This window comes from Porcisia hertigi, chromosome 22 (genome assembly GCF_017918235.1).
Source record: "Porcisia hertigi strain C119 chromosome 22, whole genome shotgun sequence".
In the NCBI taxonomy this organism is placed as follows: domain Eukaryota; phylum Euglenozoa; class Kinetoplastea; order Trypanosomatida; family Trypanosomatidae; genus Porcisia; species Porcisia hertigi.
Window position 1 is genome coordinate 223,654 of NC_090581.1, and position 23,076 is coordinate 246,729.

At 56.6% G+C, this 23,076-nt stretch overlaps 6 protein-coding genes across 6 annotated transcripts; all 6 read right to left on the reverse strand.

Moving 5' to 3' along the window:
* Positions 1–157: 157 nt before the first annotated feature.
* JKF63_04385 (uncharacterized protein) lies at positions 158–709 on the reverse strand (the record flags this gene model as incomplete). The annotated part of the gene is made up of 1 exon (XM_067900371.1): positions 158–709. One exon carries the CDS (start codon positions 707–709, stop codon positions 158–160), a length of 552 nt encoding a protein of 183 aa, XP_067757200.1.
* Positions 710–1,951: 1,242 nt separating this feature from the next.
* Positions 1,952–3,361, reverse strand: JKF63_04386 (uncharacterized protein; the record flags this gene model as incomplete). Its single annotated transcript, XM_067900372.1, has 1 exon — positions 1,952–3,361. One exon carries the CDS (start codon positions 3,359–3,361, stop codon positions 1,952–1,954), a length of 1,410 nt encoding a protein of 469 aa, XP_067757201.1.
* Positions 3,362–4,221: 860 nt separating this feature from the next.
* On the reverse strand, positions 4,222–5,604 carry JKF63_04387 (uncharacterized protein; the record flags this gene model as incomplete). The annotated part of the gene is made up of 1 exon (XM_067900373.1): positions 4,222–5,604. One exon carries the CDS (start codon positions 5,602–5,604, stop codon positions 4,222–4,224), a length of 1,383 nt encoding a protein of 460 aa, XP_067757202.1.
* Positions 5,605–7,342: 1,738 nt separating this feature from the next.
* On the reverse strand, positions 7,343–8,116 carry JKF63_04388 (uncharacterized protein; the record flags this gene model as incomplete). The annotated part of the gene is made up of 1 exon (XM_067900374.1): positions 7,343–8,116. One exon carries the CDS (start codon positions 8,114–8,116, stop codon positions 7,343–7,345), a length of 774 nt encoding a protein of 257 aa, XP_067757203.1.
* Positions 8,117–9,963: 1,847 nt separating this feature from the next.
* Positions 9,964–11,319, reverse strand: JKF63_04389 (uncharacterized protein; the record flags this gene model as incomplete). Its single annotated transcript, XM_067900375.1, has 1 exon — positions 9,964–11,319. The coding sequence occupies one exon, from the start codon at positions 11,317–11,319 to the stop codon at positions 9,964–9,966; it is 1,356 nt and encodes a 451-aa protein (XP_067757204.1).
* Positions 11,320–20,775: 9,456 nt separating this feature from the next.
* On the reverse strand, positions 20,776–22,311 carry JKF63_04391 (uncharacterized protein; the record flags this gene model as incomplete). Its single annotated transcript, XM_067900376.1, has 1 exon — positions 20,776–22,311. The coding sequence occupies one exon, from the start codon at positions 22,309–22,311 to the stop codon at positions 20,776–20,778; it is 1,536 nt and encodes a 511-aa protein (XP_067757205.1).
* Positions 22,312–23,076: the final 765 nt, after the last annotated feature.

A 23,076-nucleotide genomic window follows, 5' to 3' on the forward strand; every position in this document is an offset into this window, starting at 1 on the left:
CACAGCATGCAAAGCCTAGTCTCAAATGTCTCACGGCGCAGAAAGGAAGGTAAAAGGAAACGGCGGGCAGATACAAACAGAGCAGGAACTGAAGGCTGGATGACGGTGTAAGCCGTTCACTACGGTGGACCCTCCTCCTCCTCCTCCTCCTCCCATCTCAAGACGCGTTCTTGGGCACGAACCTGGGCTTGCCGCTGTTCCACGGAACATAGCCGTGCTTGATCATATGCCGCACCCTCCCGCCTATTTGCGTGGCGAACAGCATGAGAAAGTAAAGCACGAGGATCGGCCAAAAGACGGGGATGTCAAGGAAAGGAAACAACGTCAAAAAAATACAGATAGACAGCACAGTGAACATCTTTTTCCATATCACGAACTCTTGCACCTTTGGCATGAAGGGCCGGTACTCATCGCCGTCCGCGTGTGTCGTTGGCAGCGACGTGCTCTCGCTCTCCTCTGGATCTGACAACGGCGTGATGAGCAACAGAAGCAAGTAGAGCAAGTGGATACACAAGCCGTAGGTAACGACGTAGAAGCCTCCGAAAGTGACCACGCGTGCCAGGTACAAAATGGCTAGGAAAGCGAAGAAGCACCACCGTAGTCCACGGTGCGGCACCGATGCATCGAGGTAACGCTTGTAGGTCACACGCGCCTTGGACAAAAAGGAAGAGCTTTTACTCGACCCGAGAAGGTCGTTCGACGCGCGCATCGTGGCGGCAGCAACTTCAAGGCGGCGACGTGACAAGACGACAACACCTACGCCTGAAACACACGAGCACAACGCCCACAAGAGCACAACGGCAGTGAAGCGGCTGTGAAAACAAGTGAAAGAGACCTCGCCTTAATCTCCGCAGCAAGAAAATATGCACGAGCCAAATGCAAAGACACCCGAGCCAGCGTGTAAAAAATGAGGGCGGCGTGTTGCCTTGCTTGGCACCCTCCCTCTCCTTCCCTCCTCCTCCCCTCTGTGTGTGACGTGAGTGGAAGGTGAAGCAAACACAAAGGCAAACCCGGAGAAAGACGCTTCGATGCCTGCGTACGTACCTCCCCCCACCCCCTCAAAGTCGCAACACCCGATAAAAAAAAAACGGAAGGTCCCGGGATACACGTCTGTGACAACGCGAGCACCAACAAACGAGTGTGTGTGTGTGTGTGTGTTTGTGTATGTGTGAGAGAGGAAAAGAGAGAGAGACTAGGTGCGTGCGTGTTAGCGACCCTCACCACTTATTTTTTATTTTTTTGTCGGGTTTCTCGGTGTTTATATGCCCCGTTATTTGGCTTGATGATGTAATGAGTGATTCGAATAGACTGCCTCGTAAGTAGACTAGGGGGGGGGGGAGGAGGGAGAGAAGCAGGGAAAGAAGGAAGCAGTACAAATTGTGAAGATCGCTGGAGTGGGGGAGAGTTGCTACGACGAAACGGAGAGGCAGTGAGCGACACAAAAAACAGAGCATCACAGAAAAAAAAATGCAGCTGTGGTGCACTTCGTCGTAAGTCCCGACGCTTTTCCTCTCTACGGGATGACCCCCCCTTCAAGGATGATTTCACAAATGTCGCCTTGGACCCCGAGATCACGGCCATCGCTCGGTCTCCTATTCGACTACAACAAACACAGATTCGGGGGAGGGGGTGCGCAGTGGCCACCATTTTTTTTTTTTTCGTCTCCTTTTCTCTCCCGCTAGGGTGCTTACTCGTTATTCCACAATACGAAGAACAAATTTGCTTGTCAGTTCCCTCTTTAAAGGACTCCCTCCCTCCCTCTCCCCTCCCTGGGTGGGTGGAGAGGTTCACGATGTGAAGGAAAATCCTGTCGATATCACGGACGGCGGGCACCAGCGATTAGGAAAAAAAGAGGGGACCCCCTCCTCCTTTCGCTTCTCCCACACCCCTCTTCCTCCTCTGTGTTGTGGATTAAGTGGCCCAGGGATGGAAGCCTGATGCGCATCTGTGATCACTCGTGTATCGCACGATGGACTTGTTTCGTCTGCCTATCGCACTTGTGGTCGCCTTTGCCCTTGCCGCTGGCATCCAGCGCGTCCACCCACCCCGCACGCGCATTGGGGTGGGAATCGCAGAAGGGCAAGTACGGCTTGATGTCGAGAACTGGCGTCCCGTGCAGCAAGTCGTGGTCGGCGATGTGGATATCCAGGCCGTGCACGGCGACGAGGCGCACGCAGGAAAGACCAATGAAGTTGGGCCGGTGAGGGCTGCGCGTGGCAAAGACGCCGCGCCACACATCATCACGTGGGGGGACGATCATTGTCTTGAAACCCGCAGCCCTTTCAAACCCCTGTCGCTGCCGAAACGAGGAGAGGGTCGATGTCGTGAATGCATCCACCTTGTCGGCGCTGCACTTGCCCACGTGCCCACTCGCCGAAAGCGGCGGCTCCTCTGTCGTAGCGGGTGCGGAGACCGGCACCGCCGACGCAGATCCCGCGGTCGCAGACATAACGGCTTCCTTTTTCTCGCGAATTTTCCGCATCAACTCCTGCCCCTCACCGGAGGCCATCGGCGCGGCAAACGAGAACTGGAAGAGCACCCAGATGAACTCAAAGCCTGCCAAGTCCCGTGCGGCGTTCTCCAGGCCAGTACGGAGGCGAATAAGACCCGTCTGTGGCTCGAACGTCCCCGTGTTCGGCTGACGCGGCGCCTCTATTTGGGCCCGCATCAGGCTATGGACAATGCCCACAGCACAAACCTCGTACGGCTGCAACTTTTCCGGGCTTAGAGAGATGCAGACGAGCCTGTTTGCCTGGAGAACGGCTTGAGTAAACGCGGCCTCGTAAGCAGCTACGTCGTGGCTGCTCCGCTGCAGACGGTTCTCCAGGCAGACGTCGAGCTCTTCCGTTGTGCGCAGTTTGTCAAAGAAGTACACCACCTGCCCACTGGCCGTGACCACGTCGGCCTCCGGTTCAGCCAGTGAAAAGACAGCAACGCGACTGGTAGACGGGGTGCCATCCGCCACACTGGGAGAACACAGCGACGGCTGGCCGCAGACCCCCGGCGCCTTCTCTCCCTCGGTGGTCGACTGAGCCGAGTCGATCTCTTTCTTGGGCATCTTGGCGAGTCGCGCCTCTTCACGATTCCGCTGCTTCTGGTGTTTCCGCTTCTCCTCGGCTAGGTTGGCCGCGAGCACGTCGGCTAGCGGCGGTACGATCAAACGCGCTCGCACGCGATTGGTTTCCTCGTCACAGTCGATGACCTCTGCCGGCCAGTACGGCAGCTTCGCCGGACGCACCCAGACCACATCGCCGACCAGGAAATAGTTGGCCCGCACGCGGTAGCGCTTTTTGGAGACACCATCACGAAGAGCAAAGACAGCAGCGGGTGCTGCAGTATCACTCGAGGTGAGTGATGTCATCTCGAGGGGCGCTGGGCCACCGTTTCCGTTGGTGCTCAGGGGAGCAAAAGGAATAAAAAATGAAGTCAATGTGCAGGCACACACACACACACAGACACAGACAGACGGACACGCAGTGAACGCACAAGAACAGAGCCGCTGTTGAGCGGTGAACAGGCTGGAGCAAAAGGGAGCGCGACACGCTGTCTAAAAAGAGTCGAGTGGGGGTGGGCAGGCGAAGCCTTTTTTTTTTGAGGCTGTTGTTTTTTCTGGATGGGAGAGAAGGGGAGGGGGGGGGGGGCAGACTGTTTGAAGAATAGTGGAAAGAGTGACGAGGACAAGCAAAGACACGTACAAGAGCACTCATCCACCACGTTGGCGACAACGAAGAGAAAGATGAAAGAGGGGGTGTAGGTTATCTGGTGAAGCGCTGGCATACACGCACCCACTGGCAAAGATGCTGCCCAGGGGAGGGGGGGGGGGGTACTGCAAAAGCTTAGATGCTGCACTGCCCTCACGGCGACTGCTTCGAAGGCTTTTCTCATGACGAGGGAAAAAGGAAGGGGGATGGCGGAGGGGCGCCGTCGCACAGGACCAAGCTCTGTGATGGCGATGGTACGCTGAACAGAGGAGGAAACTCCTGGAAAGGGATGAGAGAATGTGAGATGATACCCAACCCACCGGTCGTGAGTGGCAAAACCCCTTTATGCAAACATATGAGAGAGAGAGAGATCCTCCCTCCCCGGGTAGACAATCCGCACCAAAGCCAACCACCGTTGCGAACCCGCTGCCTTCCCTGTCGAGCTTTTTATCACTGTGTTGCCTGTTCCTCACTGCCTGGTGGAGATGTGTAGCACAAACCTTCTTTTTTTTGCGTGTGCTCATGGCGCTTGTGTGAACACTCGCATCGAAGAAGCCACCAGGTCGTCCAGTGGTGCGCACCAGTACGTGTTGCCCATTTCCAGCTTGGCCGACTGCAAGTGCTGTGTCGGCATTGAAGGTGACCCCCTCGGCTGCGCGACTCCTTCAGACCCGCCCAAGACCGTATCCACATGACTCTCACACTCCGACGCTCGAGCCTGGAAGGAAGCATCACAGGGCGCGGGGCGCCCGCGCCCGCTTCGCCGACACTCGAGCTCCCACTCACAGCGCTCCTTATCCGTTCTTAGCGAGCGTGCAAAATGCACCTCGTGAAACACCTTCACCTCCTTGAATGGAGAAAACCTCAGTCGCTCTGTGAAGAGTGCGATGCTGCTGACATTCGTATCGAGTATCTTCGCTACGAAGCGAGTGGCACCGCAGACGGCCACGGCATACTGCATAATCATACGCACGGCAGTCTCAGCCAAGCCGCGACGCCTGAACGAGGCGTCGGCTACCATGACCTCGACCTCGAATGTACGCGATGGTAGCGAAGAAGAAGTGGAAGTAAGCGGCGCGCCTCCGCCTGACGGCATCGCACCGATCCCGGTGGAACGCTGGCGCTGTCGCGGTTGCTGCTGCCCGCTTGGGTTCAACCAGTCAAACCCTAAACCATCCTCAGCGTCCATGCCGCCGCCGTCCTCGTCGTCGTCCTCCTCTTCCTCCTCCAGGAGGAAAAGATTGCAGTCACCGATCATGACGTACAACTGGTCAAGTGCATGGCGCTGCGCGTCTTCTGCTGATGGGCAGACTGCCCGCGTCAGGGATGCGGGTGAGGAGGCCATGTTCTTGAAGAGCTCCTTGGTCTGCGAGGGGCAGTACCGCTTCAATAGCGGGTACACGCTCCGTGCCCCTTGTGCCGAGTAGAACTCGTCCACAGTGCAAAAGTGATCTTCTGCAGTGACGATGCTTCCCGGGTACGACACTCCAGGGGCTGCACGGCCAAAAGATGCACGAGGGGCCGCAGGCGGTGACGACGACGCTGGCGGAAGCACCTCTGAGAGTGGCGGCACAACTCCCTCCAGTGAAACAAGCCGAACAGCGGTGCTGTCATTCCTTTCCTGTTGCTCCTCTACACCCCTACATAAACGGTGATATTCATTGGCAGAGACATTATTCCCGTGAACCCCGAGGGGAGCCAGAAGAATAAATGTCATCTTGTCTGTAGCGTGCAGCCATGATTGCTGATTCTCTCGCTCCTCTTCCAAGGAGAGGGGCTCGCTCTCGGTTGCGGCAAGAATAGCGGTGTCGCACATCCACTCATGGTAGCGTGGCACAAACGGCGCTAGGTAGGGCACCAAGACCAGCTCCTGACTGATTAGATAGACATGTTCGTTGATCATCTGTATTAGAACATCTTCCCTCTTGGTGAAGAGCGCACCACAGTGGGCAGCCAAAGTACGAGGGGATGTCGAGGGAGGGAGAAGAGGAAGGGGAAGGGAAGCAGTTTGTGATGCACGTTTGATTGACGGCAGTGAGTTGAGAGCGCACAAGTCGAGAACACATGAACAGGAGAGAGTAAACGCATAAGAAAACATTGCCAAAGTATGGCGGCCCGAATGAGGGGACGGGAGCAGGTGAGCCACAAGCACAAGTTGAGCCCACTCTCAGTGCACACGGTCTAGTTAGCACCAGGGTTTGATTCATGAGTAATACAAGAGATGCCGTGAGAAAGACGCTAGTAGGCCACATCCACAACTAACAACAACAGGTCTATTATACCCCACGAGGCCTCGCGAAGCGCGCTCCTTCACCTCCACCAGTCGAGCACTTCTTTCTTTAGCGTCTTACCATCCTAGTCTCCCTGCTAGCCCTCACCCCCCCCATACACAGTGTGTTTGCAAATCGCCATCAGTGCACAAAGGTCTACGCAGCGGTGCGGGGGGAGGAGGGGAGGGCATCCACTCACGACGTTTATAGCGCAGACGCAGGCACACGGACACGCAAAAAAAAAGGGCGAGGCGATATGGAAATAAAGAGAACATTACCGAGCCAAAGACAAGCACACGTACACACACACACACACACAAGAACCGCCTAGCCTCACCATCCACCCCACCCGCCAGTAAAGCGGACGTCACGCGAGAAAGAGGCGGTTATATACCTAGATTGCACACAAATCACACACAGAGATGTAACACTCGACATCTATGACGACACACCACAGACATATACAGCGTCACAATCTCCCAGCAGTCCCCCACACCTGAAGGCATATGAGTTCCTAACGGACGCCACCGCAACAGTGCCAAATAAAAACTCAAACGTAGGGCTAAAGGGGTGCAACCAGACACAACGCAGCATCGAGCAGGCATACACACACATACACACACAATGAACTTGCACTGCGCCTCGCAGACTGATGCACAAACCCTACGCGGAAGAAAAAAAACTCAAGAAGCGCAGATGCAACGAAGCAGATAAGCAGACAAACAAGAAAGGGAAGAAGCAAGGTTTCCTAAGGGTAGGAAATCCCGGTCAATGGAGGGGGGGGGGCAAAAGAGCGTCCACACACACACACACACACACACACACACACACACACACACGACATCAACAACAACAACAAAAGGAGGCTCAGCATTTGAGCGTGGAACTAAATCAATCGATGTGCGTACAAGAAAAAAAAAGACGGAATCGATCGAAAATAAAAAATAAAAACAAAGAGCGGGATCAAAAACGGGATATTTTTACAACAAAGAAAAACGCACATCTCTGCGCTGCCAATCTGAATGGGAGTCGATCGAAGAGGGAGGAGGCAAAAAAAGGATGACAGGGGGTACCCCCCATCTACACATACCCCAACACACAGAAGAAACAACCACGAAGAAAAAAAAGAAAAGTTACACTGCCACAAAATGAGGGGAGAAAACAGCCTCGCCAGACTAACACAACGCGTTTTGGGGAGGGTCTTCGAGAAACACTCCGTCATTTGAGAGCCAAATATAAGAGAGGGGGGAGGAGGAATGGGCTAATACAACGTGTGGTATTAGATGCAACCAGACACACACACATACATATATATATATGCATACACCTGCGTCTATGTTGAGGGGAGGGGAGGGCTAGTCCTCCTCCTTCTCATCCACACCCCTCCTCTTCGTCTTCGTCGTCCATGGAAAAGCTCTGCTCTAAGCTCTCCTCCACCAAGGCACGTATCTTTTCATCGTAGGCGCTGCGGTTCTCTGTCAGGAGCTGTGCTGCCGCCCCGTTGGCGGCGGAGGATGGGTTGGGGTCTGATAAGAGTGACTGAATGGATATCAGCAGCGCCTCGAGGTTCAGCGATGATTGCCAGCTGCTTTTCAGGGTGTCCATGCAGATGTTGCCGTCGACGTAGACGTTGGGGTGGAATACCCCCTTTGTGCGGAAGCGCACACTTGGTGGTGAGAACGGGTAGTCCTCACCAAAAACGAGGTCCAATTTGAAGAGACCGCCCTCCCACGGCGTGTCGCAGGGGCCGGATATAACGGCATGCCAGTGGAAAAAGTCTCCATCGACAGGCAGCGCTGTAATGCCAGAGCTACTGCCGTCGTCCATGTTTTGTTGGAAGGTGCGGTAGTCCTGCATAAGGCGACGCTGAGCGGTCTTGCGGTCCTTGAGCTTTTGACCACGGCCCATCATCTCTGCAGCTACGCTGTTGTGACTCTGCCGGGTGGCCAGCGAGTCGGCCAAGGGCACTGGATGCTCAGCTGGCATCATCAATGCTGTCGGCTCGTCCATGGCCTCTGGGGGTTGAGCAATTTCTCGCTCATCCGCGAGAGTGGCGGCTGTAGGGATGGGCAGGGGCTGAGGCTGTGGCACACGATCGCCGCCGCCGCCGGTGGCATTCTGAGTCGATAGACGAGTGGCCTGCATAACTAGTAAGGGGGGGTAGGGCGTGTGAAGAGAGTGGGCGCACACACCAATTTAACGTATATATATATATATATATTTACTGTCAATAATAACAAAAAAGAAAGGGTCAAAATAATTAAATTTGATAGAGTTATTCCCCGCCGGAACTCGTCCCCACTCAGAGAGGCGGATAAAAGATGGGGGGAGAGGGGGGAAGCGGAGGAGGAAGGCGAGGGGGGGGGTTACGGTTCCTGCAACCCTGCCCGCGACGAAAGAATGAATGACAGGAACCGAAACGGCAACGCCCGTCAGAGAAGAGGGAGGGGGAGAGAGACGAAGATGCACCCTGAAGGCAGACGGCAGAATGCCGACGTCGCTATGAACTTGATGTCTATGGTGGGGTGGTTGCGTCTTCAGATCGCCCTGTGCAATAAGAAACTCAAACGATTCGTTCGGGGGGTAGGCTGTCCTTTCTCTAGGTAGGTTGGATGTCTATCCGTCTGTTTGTCGGCCGCTCTGTCTCTAATGAACTTGTTTGTGGAGTAGAGGAGGAGGAGGGAGGAAGGGGACTGAGTTGCCTAGGCCGGTGGAAAACCAGAGTACGGAAAAGTAAACAGAGTAGCCCCAGCTCGTCGAATAGAGGACACACAAAGCAATACGACCAAATAAATCATGAATGAACACACACACACACACACACACACACACGTGAGAAAATGTAGAAGACGGTAGGGAGCTGGGTTCGATGTTCTTTGTGAAGATCGCGTGCGGAAACAAAAAGGCAGAGAGCGAGGCGAGGGAGAGAGAGAAGTACAACAAAGAAGAAAATGAGCATGGGGGGTAATTTGACATATCGTAGCAAGGACTGGTACAGAGAAACCTCCCTTGCCACGATCAGGGGGGGAGGGGGAGGGAGAAGAAAGAGAGGTCTCTCTCACCCCCCCCCTCTCTCCCCCTCTCACTCTCTCTCTATGATTCCCAGGAAAAAAAAACGAGAATTTTCACAGCCAGCGCGAACGAGGAGCGGCGTATGGAATTTGCGTATTGCTAACCCTTCTTTCCTTTCTCGCCAAGAATAATAAAACACACACACACATATGGATGAGCATCTTCGCAGCTCACAGAATACGGAACAACGGGGCAGAGAATCGCCTGCGCGCGCTCACATCAAACCAAGAACTACACAGAGTAACCCATCAAGAGATTTCTACTGCCACATGTCATCACATCACCGAAGGACACACACGTACATTTCACAGAGACAGAGAGAGAGAAAGACAAACATCAGGGAAAATAAACCCCCTGAACAGAATAACAGAGAACCAGCACACACACGGAAAGAGAGGAGCAAAAAAAAAGGGGAGGGACACTGTTGGAGGGAGGAAGAGGAGGGGGAACACAAGAACGAAGAATGAGGGTGAGAGGTCACAGGGAAAAAAAGAGGAGATGTAAACAAAACGAGAAGGAAGAAGGGCGTCTGTCTAAAGCGCGTACATGCATGTGAAAATGCAAGTACTCACGTCTGCGCGCGCGTGTGCGCGCTCCCCCCACCCTCCTCCACCCTCGGGGGGAGGGAGGGGGAGGGGTTCTTTCTTATTTACCTCCGCCACATCTTTGTTGACAGACAAGCGGGCGCCTCACCTCAAAGTAGGTAGCTCTCCACTCCCTCCCATACCCTATGCGCCCTTGACCACCATAGCTCTACTCCCCCCCCCCCTCACACACAATTTTTACCCTTTAGGTTCCTCTTCAGCGAAGCGTCACCTCACTATTATGTGGGAACACTTGATCCTGTAAAGGAAGCACAAGAAAGTGTGCGTGCATGAATGGGTACGTACGGAAGGAGGGGGGGGGGGTGCGAGCACGCTTTAGGCGTAGTAATTGAGGTTTGTTTTCTTGCGGGCCTGCACTGCAGCCACGCCCTCAACGAAGTCTTCGTGCGCCACGTACGTGCGATCGTGGCGCAGAGCTAGCATGCCCGCCTCGACACACACAGCTTTAAGCTGCGCGCCGTTCATGTCGTCCGTGCATCGGGCAAGCTCTTTGAAGTTTACATCCTTGTCGAGATTCATGCGGCGCGAGTGAATTTCCAAGATGCTCGCGCGCGCTTCTTCGTCTGGCAGGGGAAACTCCACCTTTCGGTCCAGCCGACCACTGCGCAGCAGCGCAGGATCAAGGACATCAATGCGATTTGTGGCCGCCATCACCTTCACGTCATCACTGCTGCCGAAGCCATCCAGCTGGGAAAGTAGCTCCAGCATGGTGCGTTGAACCTCACGGTTTCCGTGTTTGCCCTCGTCCGACCTCTTTGAACCCACGGCGTCCAACTCGTCAATGAAAATGATGGAAGGGGCCTTTTTCTTCGCCATGGCAAACGCGTCACGCACAATACGGGCGCCATCGCCAATAAACATCTGCACCAGCTGCGGCCCGGCAAGGCGTAAAAAACACGCGTTCGTTGCCGCCGCACAGGCGCGCGCCAGCATTGTCTTGCCCGTACCGGGCGACCCGTATAGCAGCACACCCTTTGGCGGCTGGATACCAATCTTCTCGAACTGCTCCTTGTGTGTTATAGGCATCACAACGGCTTCGATGAGCTCATTGATCTGCTTGTCCAGCCCGCCGACATCGGTGTACTTCTCCTTCGGCTTCTCGTCGATCTCCATTGCCTTGACACGACTGTCATAGTCCGGCGGCAACGTGTCGAGGACTAGGAATGTGTCCTTATTCACTCCTACAAGATCCTCTGGCGATAGCCGCTCCGCGTCGACGAGGCCAGCGACGGGCAAGAACACAGTGTACCGATTGGTCGTCTTTACTACGGCACTCTTCTGCTTCCGCGTTGGCTTCTTCCGGCCAACCGCCAACTCCTCTGCCTCGTCGTCGTCATCGCTCAACTCAAGCACCTCCGCGATGCTCGCTACTAGATAAGGCAAGCGGGTGTTCTCCTTGACACGCTTCTTTCCGATCTCCACATCCCGCTTGAGGCTGACCAGTTCCTGCTTGGAGCGACTCTCGAAGTTACGGAGGGTCTGCGCCTCCTGGTGTAAATTGCGGGCACGCGTGCGCAACTGGTCGTTCGTGAGTGTGTCAAGCTCATTCAGCTCCGCCTCGCTGACATTCTGTAGCTTGCGCTTTTCGGAGGCCTCCTCCTGCGCCCTCGCGTGAGCGCGCGCCTCTGCTGCTTCCTTTGCTGACGGCATGGACCCCCCTAACCTATACATGGCGGCGGCGGTGCACTCTCTGAGGAAAAGACCGTTCGCTCGTGTGCGTCGCCTTGCACGCACACTTTCTCCCTCTCCCCCCCCCTCACAACACACACACACACACACAACACAAACCCTCCGACAAGCCTCTGCGTGGACGTGTCGAGCAGGCCCCTCGTGAATTGGTGTATGCAATAAGGACAGACGATATAAGAGGAAAGATCTTCACACGGCCGTCCACGCAAGCAACGCAACTCGGGGAGCCTAACACCGATGTACGATGTCACCTTGAAAAAAAAAACCTCTGGGGTGTGCTTTTCCGGGAGGAAGGAGTGAGAAAAAAAATCGAGAACGAATGCCAGGAACGGAGGTAGAAGGGGAGGAGGGGGGGGGGGACAGGTAGATACACCCTCTCAGGAAAACACTAGAAAAGGGAGGAAAACAGGAATGAGCAGAGTGCAGGTGTTGGCCTCTGTGCGTGTGTGTGTGTGTGTGTGCGTGTGTGTGTTCGAGAAGGTGAGAAAGGTGAGAAAGGTGAGAAAGGTGAGAAAGTATGCGGGATGCCGGTGTTATACTTCACTGTTTTTTTTTTTTCTGGATCCCCCTTCCTTCCACGTCGTGTTGCTTTGTTTTTGATCCTTCACCCTTTTTCTTCCAAGAAGAAAAAAAAAAGAGGGAAGACAGAAGGGAGTGGGGCAAAACAGCTTTGCCGCCACAAACGCCACCCTCGTGGTGTGAGAAACAGGCGTGTGGATATCGTGGTGGGGGTGGTGGTGGTGGTGGTGGTGGTGGTGGTGGTGGTGGTGGTGACCGCCGTCGCTGTGTGTGTGTGTGTGTGTGTGTGTTTCGTTTGTTTGTGATGGAGCGAAGCACAAGTCATGTACAGAAAAAAAGGAGGGGAGTAAAGAAGAGCGGCGTGTCAAGGGGCGGAGAACAAAAAAAAATGTTTGCGCGCTGACCCAAGTAGGAAAAAAAAAACAAAGAGGGGGGTGAGATGAGACCATGTGAGTATGGAGAGCTGCCATAGCAGCAACACTGGTAACAGAGAGAGAAGCAGAGAACAAGACGGGGAGGAGGAGGAGGGGGAGGAGGGGGGACAAGGAAAAAAACGAGATGCACACGGCACGTGCAGAAGCGCACGGTGCAGTATCCCCTTCGTAAAGGCCTCGGTAGCAGTTGACGGCATGAGAATGCCGCACTGCGTAAGCTCTGGTTTGGCTGACCTCCTTGACTTTTTCACGCTCGGTTTGTCCTCGAGAGTGAGTACGCCCAGCACGGATGCTGTCGTGACGCGTAGGTCCCTACATTAAGTGCGAGCTGATCACAAACGAGAACACCCACACAACAAGACCTAAACCAAAAATCACAAGAAAAATTGCTTCACACACCCGCATACATCAACCCCCATTTTCCACCTCCATCCCCTCATCCACCCGCCTTAATCTCACAAAGTACCCCTGCCTGCCTCCCCCCCCTCCCTCCCTCGTAAAGAAACGGGGAAAGGGAGGGGGGGAGGGAGGAGGCAGGCAGGGTACACAGTTGTTGGGTGTGGTCACTCCTCTGGGGTAAAGGGAAAAAAGTCGGAGGCGGGGAGAGTAGGCGTCCTTGTTCGTCCGTGGTAGTATCTTGTGTGCCAAGTCCTTCCTTTTCTGGACACGTACAGTACAGCAGAACCTTTTCTTTCTGTGTGTGTGTGTGTGTGTGTGTGTGTGTGTGTGTGTGTGTGTGAACACGTACACCAGACGTGCGTCATTGAAAGCTGAGAGAGCGCTCAAGCCAGCGAAGAGGCACGCGTCGAGTGAACACCCCCCCCTCAAAAAAAAAAAAAAAACTGCACACCACCCCGTTTTTTTTCTCTAAACTGAACCAACGATGAGAGACCCCCCTCTGGACTTCCATCGCACAAAGAACATCAAAAAGAAGACGGCAGGACACCTGCGCCTCGAAAAGGGGGCGATACGAAAAGAAGACAAATACATGCGCAATCAATGCCACAAGAGTAGCAAGACAGGTGAGCCATGCACCTGCGGGGATGGTGGGGGCATAACCGGGAATGCCCCTTCCTTTCTCACTATCATTTGGAGGATAATGGGGTAGGGGGCTGCTCACTGCGTGCGTGCGTATGTGAAACAGAGGAAGGGATGTGAAGGCGTGAGCTGATGAATGGGAGAGTGCGCCGATGGGAGAGGGTGGGTGGGTGAGAGGTGCGGTGGTTGGGGGGAGGACCCGGGAATGTCTTACTCTGCTAGTGCACTCTTATTTGGGTTTCGTCTGTCTAGTCCCCAGCATCGGTTGCGCTGCCGCTCAGTGTAGTGCACGCACGTGGATGGGGAGCGACGCACCCCACCACACGAACGAGATCGGGGTCAACGGAGGTATACAAGTAGACCTTCTCAAAGCCCTCAGTCGACGCACTCGCAACAGATTGCTCGAGAAGGTGCCGCAGACGACCACCACGTATGCTCACGCAGTAGCACGACGGCTGGCCATGTGGGGTGGCCGCAGCAGCGGCAGAAAAACTGCTCGGCATGCCTTCGCAGTAAAAATGCGCATACGAAGCAACCGTGCCAAGCGAAGTCTTTTCGAAGACAGACGACGAATGAGTTTGCGTCAAGGTTGCTGCCGAAAACTGTTCGTGTGAAGGAAGTGGGAAAACACGCGTGACCGCAAGCGACGCATGATGCCCTTCGACGCCACCGCTACCCCCTGCCGTTGCCGTCTCGGAGAGAGCCACTCCATCGCCGCCACGTCTGTCTGGAACAGGGGACAACGGGGAGATGTAAAGCGGAATCCAGTGCCACGTGAAGAGAGGAAAAATATGCCCTGCGCTGGCAGGGCCGCCGGGCTGCGTCTGAGGAAGCACAACCGGCACACCACACAGCAGATACGAAGCCGCTTGGCCTTTCTTCCGCTCGACCCCCATCGCAGCAGTAGCAGTAGCAGCGGTCCCATCAACGTCTGAGTTAGGCAACGCATTGGACGAGGTTCGGGTCGAATCGCTTTCGCTCGAGGACTGCTCACCATTGCAGAGCCACATGGTGCACAAGAGTACCTGCAACCGAGAGGGATCCAAGCAGGAGGACGCTGCCTCGGTGCCTGGAACCGCTCGAGATGGCGCTCTGGATACTCTCCCGACGCCGCGCTCCGGACCCGGCTCGTCAGGAGGCCCCTCCTCGGCAGATGCGTCGAGTGTCAGCGTGGACACATACAGCACTTCACGGCAGCTCAGTCTGCACAGCACATCGGCCTCGCAGACTTTTTTCGGCGGCGTAAAGGTGGCATTCGCGTCGCAGTTCTCGCCCAGCAGAGACCGGTACACGACATGAAGCGGCATGCCGATCCCTGCTGCTACTGCTGCCTCACCACCGGCCAGCTGCTCCTCCACACAGGAGGCGCTAATCTGAGTGTGAAGAAGCAAGGACGAGGACGGCGAAAGTCGTGGAGCCGCACAACCCCAACGAAGCAGCCGCAGAGGCCGCCGTCGATGTCGAGGGACAACGCTGCCAGAGGGCGGATAACAAGGCCCTTCACTGGATTTCATAGACAGTTGGATTTCGTGGGAGGTGAAAGCTGGCCAGAGCGATCGCAGCACCACATCGTCGCACACGCTTAGCAACGCCAGATGCTCAGCCGCGTTGTCTGAGGCTAGTCTTGTTTCCTCGTCCAGCGTTGTCTCGCGCACTGAGGCACAGCCAACGCTGTAGGGGACGACGCCTGCCGTAGCACACGAGATCCACCCCACACGCGCTACGGCAAGGCTGGGAGCGCAGCGCCGAAAGAAATCGTAAGAGGGAGAACCAGATGCACATGAGACTAGAGTGCTGCTCCCCAAAGTACTGGCCTCGCCTTTCCAAAACGCATCCACCTCGAGTTTTATCAAGGGCGCCGGCGAAGACTCCGAGTCGAGGATGGACACCGGCAGCGCAGCACCTGCACTGGTAGAGCCACTTACCGGGCCCATATGCACGGCAACAGCGTCCGCCCACGACAGAAAAGAAAGCCGAAGCACGAACGTCAGTGAAGTGGTGGGGGCTGGCAACGGCGACGGGGGGGAGTGGCTCCGCTGCACCTCCTCGATACCACACCACATAAAGTACCAGGATGTGCCAACAGCAGATCTTGCGCCCTGCTCACCCGCATCGCGAGCCGTCATCCACCCACATGGACTCACCACAGGAAGTCGCTGCAGGTGCAGTACCGATGCAGTGAGTGTGGTAGCATCTTTTTCGCCTGCCGATGGAGCAGCAGAACCGTGCTCTCTCGCATCCCCACACGCCTGCGAGTTGAGCAAGTCCCTGTGGAGGTCCCGTACGACGACCACCATCCCGGTAGAAAGATCCACAACGCCAACGAGCGAAGCGACGGCCAGCACGAGAAGCACCGTCCTCTCCACAGCCGCCTCTGTCACCGCGCCCACTGACGAGCTGATCCCCTCCCCCATTGATGCTAGTTCGACCCCGGCCTGCTCGTGGGCAGCCCGTTGCGATGTTCCCTTTGTTGGCACCGTGACCACCTCCATGTGAACGGCATCTGCGCCGACCCCGCGGTTCAGTAACGACTCGAGAAATAACTGCATCAGCGGCGGGGAGATGACGTCAGGAGGACCCCAGCAAATAGACCCAAGATGCAATACCGCACCGTCACCACTGGGAAGATTCGGAGACGTTGGACCAGGAACAGAGAAGCGCCTGGCGCATCTCCACCCAACAACATCACCGCTGCGTAGCAGCGCTACCACGTCCAGCTGCGCGACACGCGACAACACCGATGACTCGGATGATGGCACGGTGGCGGCGGGGGTTCGCGGTGAAGCAATTCGAGGAGGGCCACCTTTGTCGACATGATGTACTCCGCCGGAGACCCATGCAAAGGCAACGGGCACCATCCCATCACACACGCCCGCCCCAAGTCTTGCTGCAACGAGCGGGAGTGTGGGCGTGTGAGACATCAGGTCAAACGCGGTGGTGAGGGTGTCAGCAACGCTCAAGTCACGCAGGGAAGCCCAGAAGGCGGAAGGTGGAACGACACGAACGCAGCTACCCAGTGCCCATGGATGAGGACTGGCCAACGCAGCCGACGATTCCGACGGCGACGCAGTCGCACCCGAGATCGCAGCACCACCACTCGTCGCAAGACCCAAGGGGCCGTTCATGGTTTGTGCAACCCTCGCCGCATTGTCACCGCCACAATCGATTTCATTGAAAACTGAGGAGCTCATGCGAAGCTCGAAGATGCCTTCGAGCAACGTACGAGGAGTGGGGACCACCTCACGCTCCATCTTGTCGCTATGGTCTGGCGCTGTGGCGTACCCGCAAACAAGACAGCTGACCTCACCAGACGCTGCGTCAAGGCTTGCTACCGAAGAGCGCCAGCAGAGAATCCGCCCCGTCATCAGTAGCGTCAATGCACGACCAGAATGCAGCCGTGACCATCCACAGGGAGGCGCAGATAGCCGCAGCCTGTGTGAAAGGTGAACAGAGAAGCTCCAGTGGTCGCCCGCACCACAGCCGCCGTTGCTGTTGGCTTCGTTGCTGTGGAGTCCTGTAGCCACGATCGGTGGAGCTCGCGACCACTGCGCCTGAATGGTGAGGATAACAACAGAGCTGTGGCTTTGTGTCTTCGCTGCAGAGAGGGCGGATGGCCTCTCGGCGAGGAGGACACAAATACGTGCGACGGGGCGCCTTTCTTTTTCGCTGCCTTGTCTGAGAAAGTCCCCAGCTGTACATGGGCCACCGCCCCTGTGGCGCGGCGTGGTGAGCGGGGACGACCAGGATGTCTGTGCGCTATCGACGTAACCGTCGAGGGCGCACCGCGCCACCTCACCGTCGGAGCCATACAGCACAAATGCAAAGACGTTGGAGTTTCTAGGAGCGCTGATGTCATCCTGCGCGCGACTTGCACGCTGGAGTCCTGGAGGTTCTCGCAAGCGACATGCATCCCTGGCTGTGCTAGGCATCTCTGCTGTATCCCTTACTCTGTGTCGATGGCGACGGACAGCGGCAGCGACGCTTCGGAAAAGGCTACTGGTCGCGTATGGCTCCTGCACCGGGCGCTGGAAAATGCCGAGGACCACCGTGGCTGGAGCAGTGGATGAGTGGAGCGCGGCACGAAACACCTGCGCGGCCGAGGGGGCGGAGGCGTTTGGGATAGTAGTGGATCGACGATTCGCGACAGAAGAAGAAATGAAAGACGGGGAACACAACCCAGTGAGCGCCGTGGCAAAGAGAAATTGTGGGTGGGCCAAGGCAAGTGCGCGCACGGACCACGGCCCAACCAGCACCCGCCCCGTCCCCACCGGCGGCGTCCTGTGAGGAGTGACAGCTGCAGGGGCAGCGCCGACATTCAAGTGGTGTGCATCCTCCTCGAGGTAGCACACAGCCAGCGAGTCTAGACACGGCTCGGCTAAGGATCCGCTCACACCGTCGATCTGGCGATAATGAACAATGGGGGCGGCATAGAGCACGGCGAGGAGTGGGTACGACGACTGTCTGAACGTGGCTGTCCCAGGCAACCATTTGAGGCTGCGCACGCTGGCGTAAGGCAAGGCGGTGCAAGAAGGCACGGGGTCATGAAAGTCCTTTCTCGGAGGCGAAAGTCTTGGTGCGAGGAGCAGTAGGTCGCTCATGTCAAAAGTCGCTTGGGCGTGCAGCTGCCACGTGCTTGTGGCTGTCGACCCCATCGCCAGGTTGCCGCTGCCGCTGCGGAAACTGGCGTACCGAAGGACAGGTGGAGAGCAGGTCGACGAGGAGGCAACCGAAGAGGGAGATGCCACAGTGTGGCTGCACCACACGACAAGCGCCTCCAGCGACGGGCCTTTGCCGTCGTGATTAACATCAACCGAGCCTCCAAGTGGGGCGGTGAGCGGCAGCACTCGCACGAGCGAGCTCACGAGAGGAACACCATCGGCGCATGCCAGCAGAGAACCCCCACCTCTGTCCGCGCCGGCGCTGCGACACGGCGCTGGCTTTGGCGACACAGCAGAAGGAATCCATGCGCACCCAGACAGACGCACTGACCACTCTGCAGGTGGCGCATGACGTGGTGAAGACCACACTGCAGTGGCCGCTGATCCGTCGCCGCACAGTTGTCCACGCGCGAGCGTGAACGTCGCCAAGGCGGCGCAACCACAACAGAAGCAGAAAAACACATCTGCCGAGAGAGTAGTTGCGGCCAAGGCATCAGGATCCACGACACCCGGTGTAGTCGCATTCTTTGCGTCTGGAGACCGGCTCCTGGCCTCCTGCCGCACGAGATGAAGAGCCACCAGGGCGTCAGTGGAGAAGAGTGGTGCAGCTGACTCCAAAGAGGTCAGTGGTGTGCCAGCAGAGAAGTTGTTGAGGGGTTCCCTCGCACCTAAGTCGCGATCCTGGAAGGAGTGACTCCACTCTGAAGCGCGGAGTGCAGCCAAGGAGCGGCTGGACTTCTCAGAGAAAGAGATCACAGCCGCAGCAGCCCCTGAGCGCTCCGGAGGAAAGTCCGACTCTCGGGAGTGTGTGCAGGGGGTTACCAAAGTCGGTGAACCCATCGCGTTACTCGCAGACGCTGCCTCGCTGCTACACCCGAGACACTCCCCGGACTCCTTCGGATTCCAGAAACAGCCAGCGCCTGGTGAGCCCCCTCGCGAGTACGCGTAAAGAGCGCAACGAAGGTCACCTCTGCCACCTGCCCCAGAAGGCAAGGGTCGCAGGCCTGGAGAAATCGATTTGACGGCATCATCATCATCATCCGCCGCCGCCTTGTGAGAATAGAAGAGCCCTGCGTCGAAAAAGCTGTGTACTGCAGAGCCAGCGCCTGCAGCGGAGGCGATGGCAAAAATGAGTTTATGGCCATCGATTGCACATATGGAGAGGATGACATCCGGACTGCCGCCAGCCCCGCCGCCGTCGCTGTCCGAGCCGGTGGAGCTCACGAGTGTCATTTCATGTATGAGTACGTGGATGTCTCTCTCTGTGTGGTAGCAATGGCGTTGTGTAACAACTGGGAAAAGGGGGGCACCCCGTACAAGGTGAAGGGAGAACGGCGGAGGTTGAGAGAGTCGAGCAGGCGATGGGGAGCAGAAGCGGGGAGGTGTAAACAGCGTCGGTCAAAAATATTTCAAACAGAATGAAGAGTATCCGCGACGGCGTATTACAGAGTCCCTGAAAAAAAAAAACAGTTGAGAGTCCCAAAAAAAAGAAGCGCATTCTGAGTGGAAGAAGGAGTGCAAGACGACCCCCGCTCACCTCCCCCGAAAAACACCACCACCACCACCACCCTAGTCATGCGGGCGTACTCGCGTCCATCTTGCCAGGCTGGTTTGCACACGTCTGTGAGGTGTGCACGCCCCGAAGGAACGGATAAGGGTGAGATTTAGAGGGATCGGCCGTCAACGATAGGGTAACCCCGGAGGAGGAGGAGGAAAAGAGGGAAGAGGCAACAAAAACATCGGCGCGGGGTGCCGATTCTCACACGCGCTTCCCTCTCGTTTGCTCACGTACTCCGCAGGCCCTTTCTTGGGTACGACGGAGGTCCCCTTTTTTTGCTTGTTTGTTTGGTTCAAGTAGGTCACTTGTTTTCTTTTTTTTTTCCTTAGGCACGTTGCATTCGAGAAGCGATACCAAATCCCACACATGCAGACCCGCGACAGAGGTGACGAGAAGAAAACTGAGAAAACACACACCGTGTCCCTCAACACCACTGGGCCCTCTTCACTCTCCATTCAGTGATCATGCACCCAACGACTACCAAACGCAGACACACACACACATACATACACATACACACACACACACACACACCTGGAAAAGTTGAGCGATGCAAACCAAAGGACAAAAAAGAGGGAGGAGGAAAAAGGGCGTGTGTGTTTTTGGAGGGGGGGAAGGGGGGGTTGAAGGCCGCCCGCCTCCGGGAATGCCCCACGGCGCGCACCCAGAAGCCGCTACACAGGCCCCTCCTCCTCCTCCCCCCCCCTCCTATACTTTTTAGGCGAGCAACACACAAGAATGCGCCACGGTAATGCACCAGCCACCATTCTCTCTTGACAATGCCATTTGAGCGGACATGCACACAGGGAAAGAAGGGATGTAAAAGTGAGGGTAACCATGACAAGAAGGAAACCCGAGGTTTACGGGTGGAGGATGAAGGAGAAAACACTTCGTGGTCGTCTCCCGCTTGTGTCGCTTCGTTTCCCACCAGCCTATTGCACCTCTGTGAAGAGAAGAGGGCCACTACAAGCAAGCCACCACCACGCAAGACGAGCGGCAGGCCCTGGGTAGGACATCGGTAGCATATGTATATATAAGAAATCACACGTGCACATGAGCGCATGAACACGGACGCAACACGCATGCACAAGCCATGAACCCGGTGCTTTAGGCGGGTAGGTTGCATGGCAAGAGGTACGGATCTTCTGCAGAGCTTTGCAAGTCCCCCCACGCAACCGGCCTTCCTTCATCTACGCTCGGCCCCTTTCGCCTTTCTCGAAAAAGCGAGCACCTAGGCGGTAGCCGCGGCGCTACCGACGCCGACTTCAGGTGCGCACCCGTAGGCCTTCATGAAGGGCTCTTGGAGAAGATTCGACAGCTCGTCGGACAGGGCCAGCACCTCCAAGCCCACCGCACGAACGTCCATGGTGTGGCTGCCGGCGCTTGCGGGGATGGTGACGCTAATCTGGTACTCCAGACGCGGGTCCTCTTCTTCGTCCCGCAGCACAATAAGCGGCTGCCGCTTCACCTCTCGCACACAAACCGCGATGCCCTTTTCGTTCAGTCGCTCGAAATGGCGCGTCTCGTTCTCGGACAAGTACACGAGTTGGCCGTTTTCTGGAGGCAGTACGTCAGTGACGTCGTCGTCGGCCAGCTCAATGATGGGAATGCGAGTGTATGTCTCACGATCCTGCGGACTGACTGCAGGGCGCGAGCGCAGCAATATGCGGCAGTCAGGCTTCTCTACGGAAGTGCAGAAGGCTGTCTGCACATCCACCCACTCCCCATAGACCCCCTCTACCTTCATCTGCTCGTTCAAAACCACCTCCAGCTTGTCCTTGGCACGCTTGACACTGCCCTCGTAGGTGAGGCGTGCATTCTTGCACACAGGCTGGAAGCCGCGCTCCCTCAAAAATGTCTCGATAAGGGGGGCGGCGCCCTCTGGCGCTGCAGAGACCCACGTGTAAGGCTTCGTTAATTGAAGACGCTGCTGGAGCGTGTAGGCGGATACGACAGCTTCTCCGTAGCGCATTGCGGCGGGGGTGAGCAGCAGCTTACCAATCTCCACGGTCAACTCGCCGTCCATGCGAAGGTTACTCATGTTCAGCAGACACCACTGGAGCACCTTGCTGTAGCGAGTCTGCAAGGCACCTGCCGCGTCAGAGGAAGAGAGAGTATAACACTCGGTGTTGGCCGGAAATCCCGGGAAGGTGGAGGTGTTCACGCGACTCACAACCGCTTCGGCGCAGCTGCCCGTCGTCAGCAGTTGAAACGCCTTGGGCACCATGTTTGCCGCCCCTTGATAGAAACCTGCCTGGGCCAAATCCAGGAGTGTCTCTGGCTGCGTAGCACCAGCGCCAGCCCAGTTACCATACCCTTGCTGGCTTTCCTTCCCGGCGCGTTCGGCACCCGCCGCAGCAGCAACCGCGCCGCCGCGCTGCTCGGCGCTGTCCTTGCTGTGGAGATACTCCTCCATGCGTCGTACGACGGCTGCCTTCTTTGCTGCCGGGTCGACAGTGATGCCAACGTCGGCCAGAAAATCACGCATCTGCGCAACCTGCAGCGAAAACAGATTTCCTTCGTTCCACAGCTGCCACACCTCTTCGTACTTCACCTTCGCCGCCTTGCTAGTGAATTCCAAGTGCGGCTCAGAAGGGCGGGTGGCGTCGCTGACCGCGCCAGTGCGGCTCTGGTAGCGATGGGGCACACAAAGAGCAGCAGCGGCGGGAGTCGGGTGGCACGTACCGCGGGTGAGGACATGGCGCCCGGGGAGTCGAACGAAGCTGCCGCGCAAGAGCCGCATTGTCAGTCGGAGCGAGCGCAGCATGGTGCCGGATCCTTTGGCCAGCCCACAATTTGGTATCTTTGAGTGTCTGTGTCTGTGTCTGTCTGTCTCTGTGTGCGTGTGTGTGTGTGTGTGTGTGTTTTTTTTAAGGGCCACGCGTCTCCGTCTGTGTGAGAACCCGGAGAGAAAACGTACTCTAACCTTACCCTAGTTGAAGGGGAAGCAATGCGGTGGCAGATGGCCTTTCCCTTCGTATGTGCCCTCCTATCGTCGATAACCCTTTCGCTCTCACGCACGTAGCGACTCGCTGAGAGTGGGTGGAGGAGAGTTCTTTTTTGGTTTTTTCTTCTTTTTTTCGTCGCGGTCGTGCCTAATCTCGACAAGACACGCGCACTCTGCAAATACTCAGATACACCGCGCGCACGCTGCCAAAGAGGCGGAGGAAGTGCACGGGGAGTGTTGACAGCAGAAGAGCAAAAACGGCAGAGAAAAAAGGGGGAGTTCAGTGGTGATGAAGTAAGTGGAAAAAAAAAGAAAAAGCACAGTGGAAAAGCCGATATCGTCAGGGAGCCGCACCACGAAAGGGTGGCCCCTCAAACCTGGGCAAGTTTCGTTGTGTAGCTGTCTTACCCCTTCTCCCCCCCCCCACCCACCCACCCACCCACTCCACCTCTCCCATTGCGCAGCACAACCACGGTAGGAAAGAAGGGAAAGGGGTGGTGAAAAGACAGACTATATGAGGACAAGATGCGGAGATCCCTCGTGCGTAAGCCAGAAACCCCTCGCCAACCTCTCCCCGCCACACCC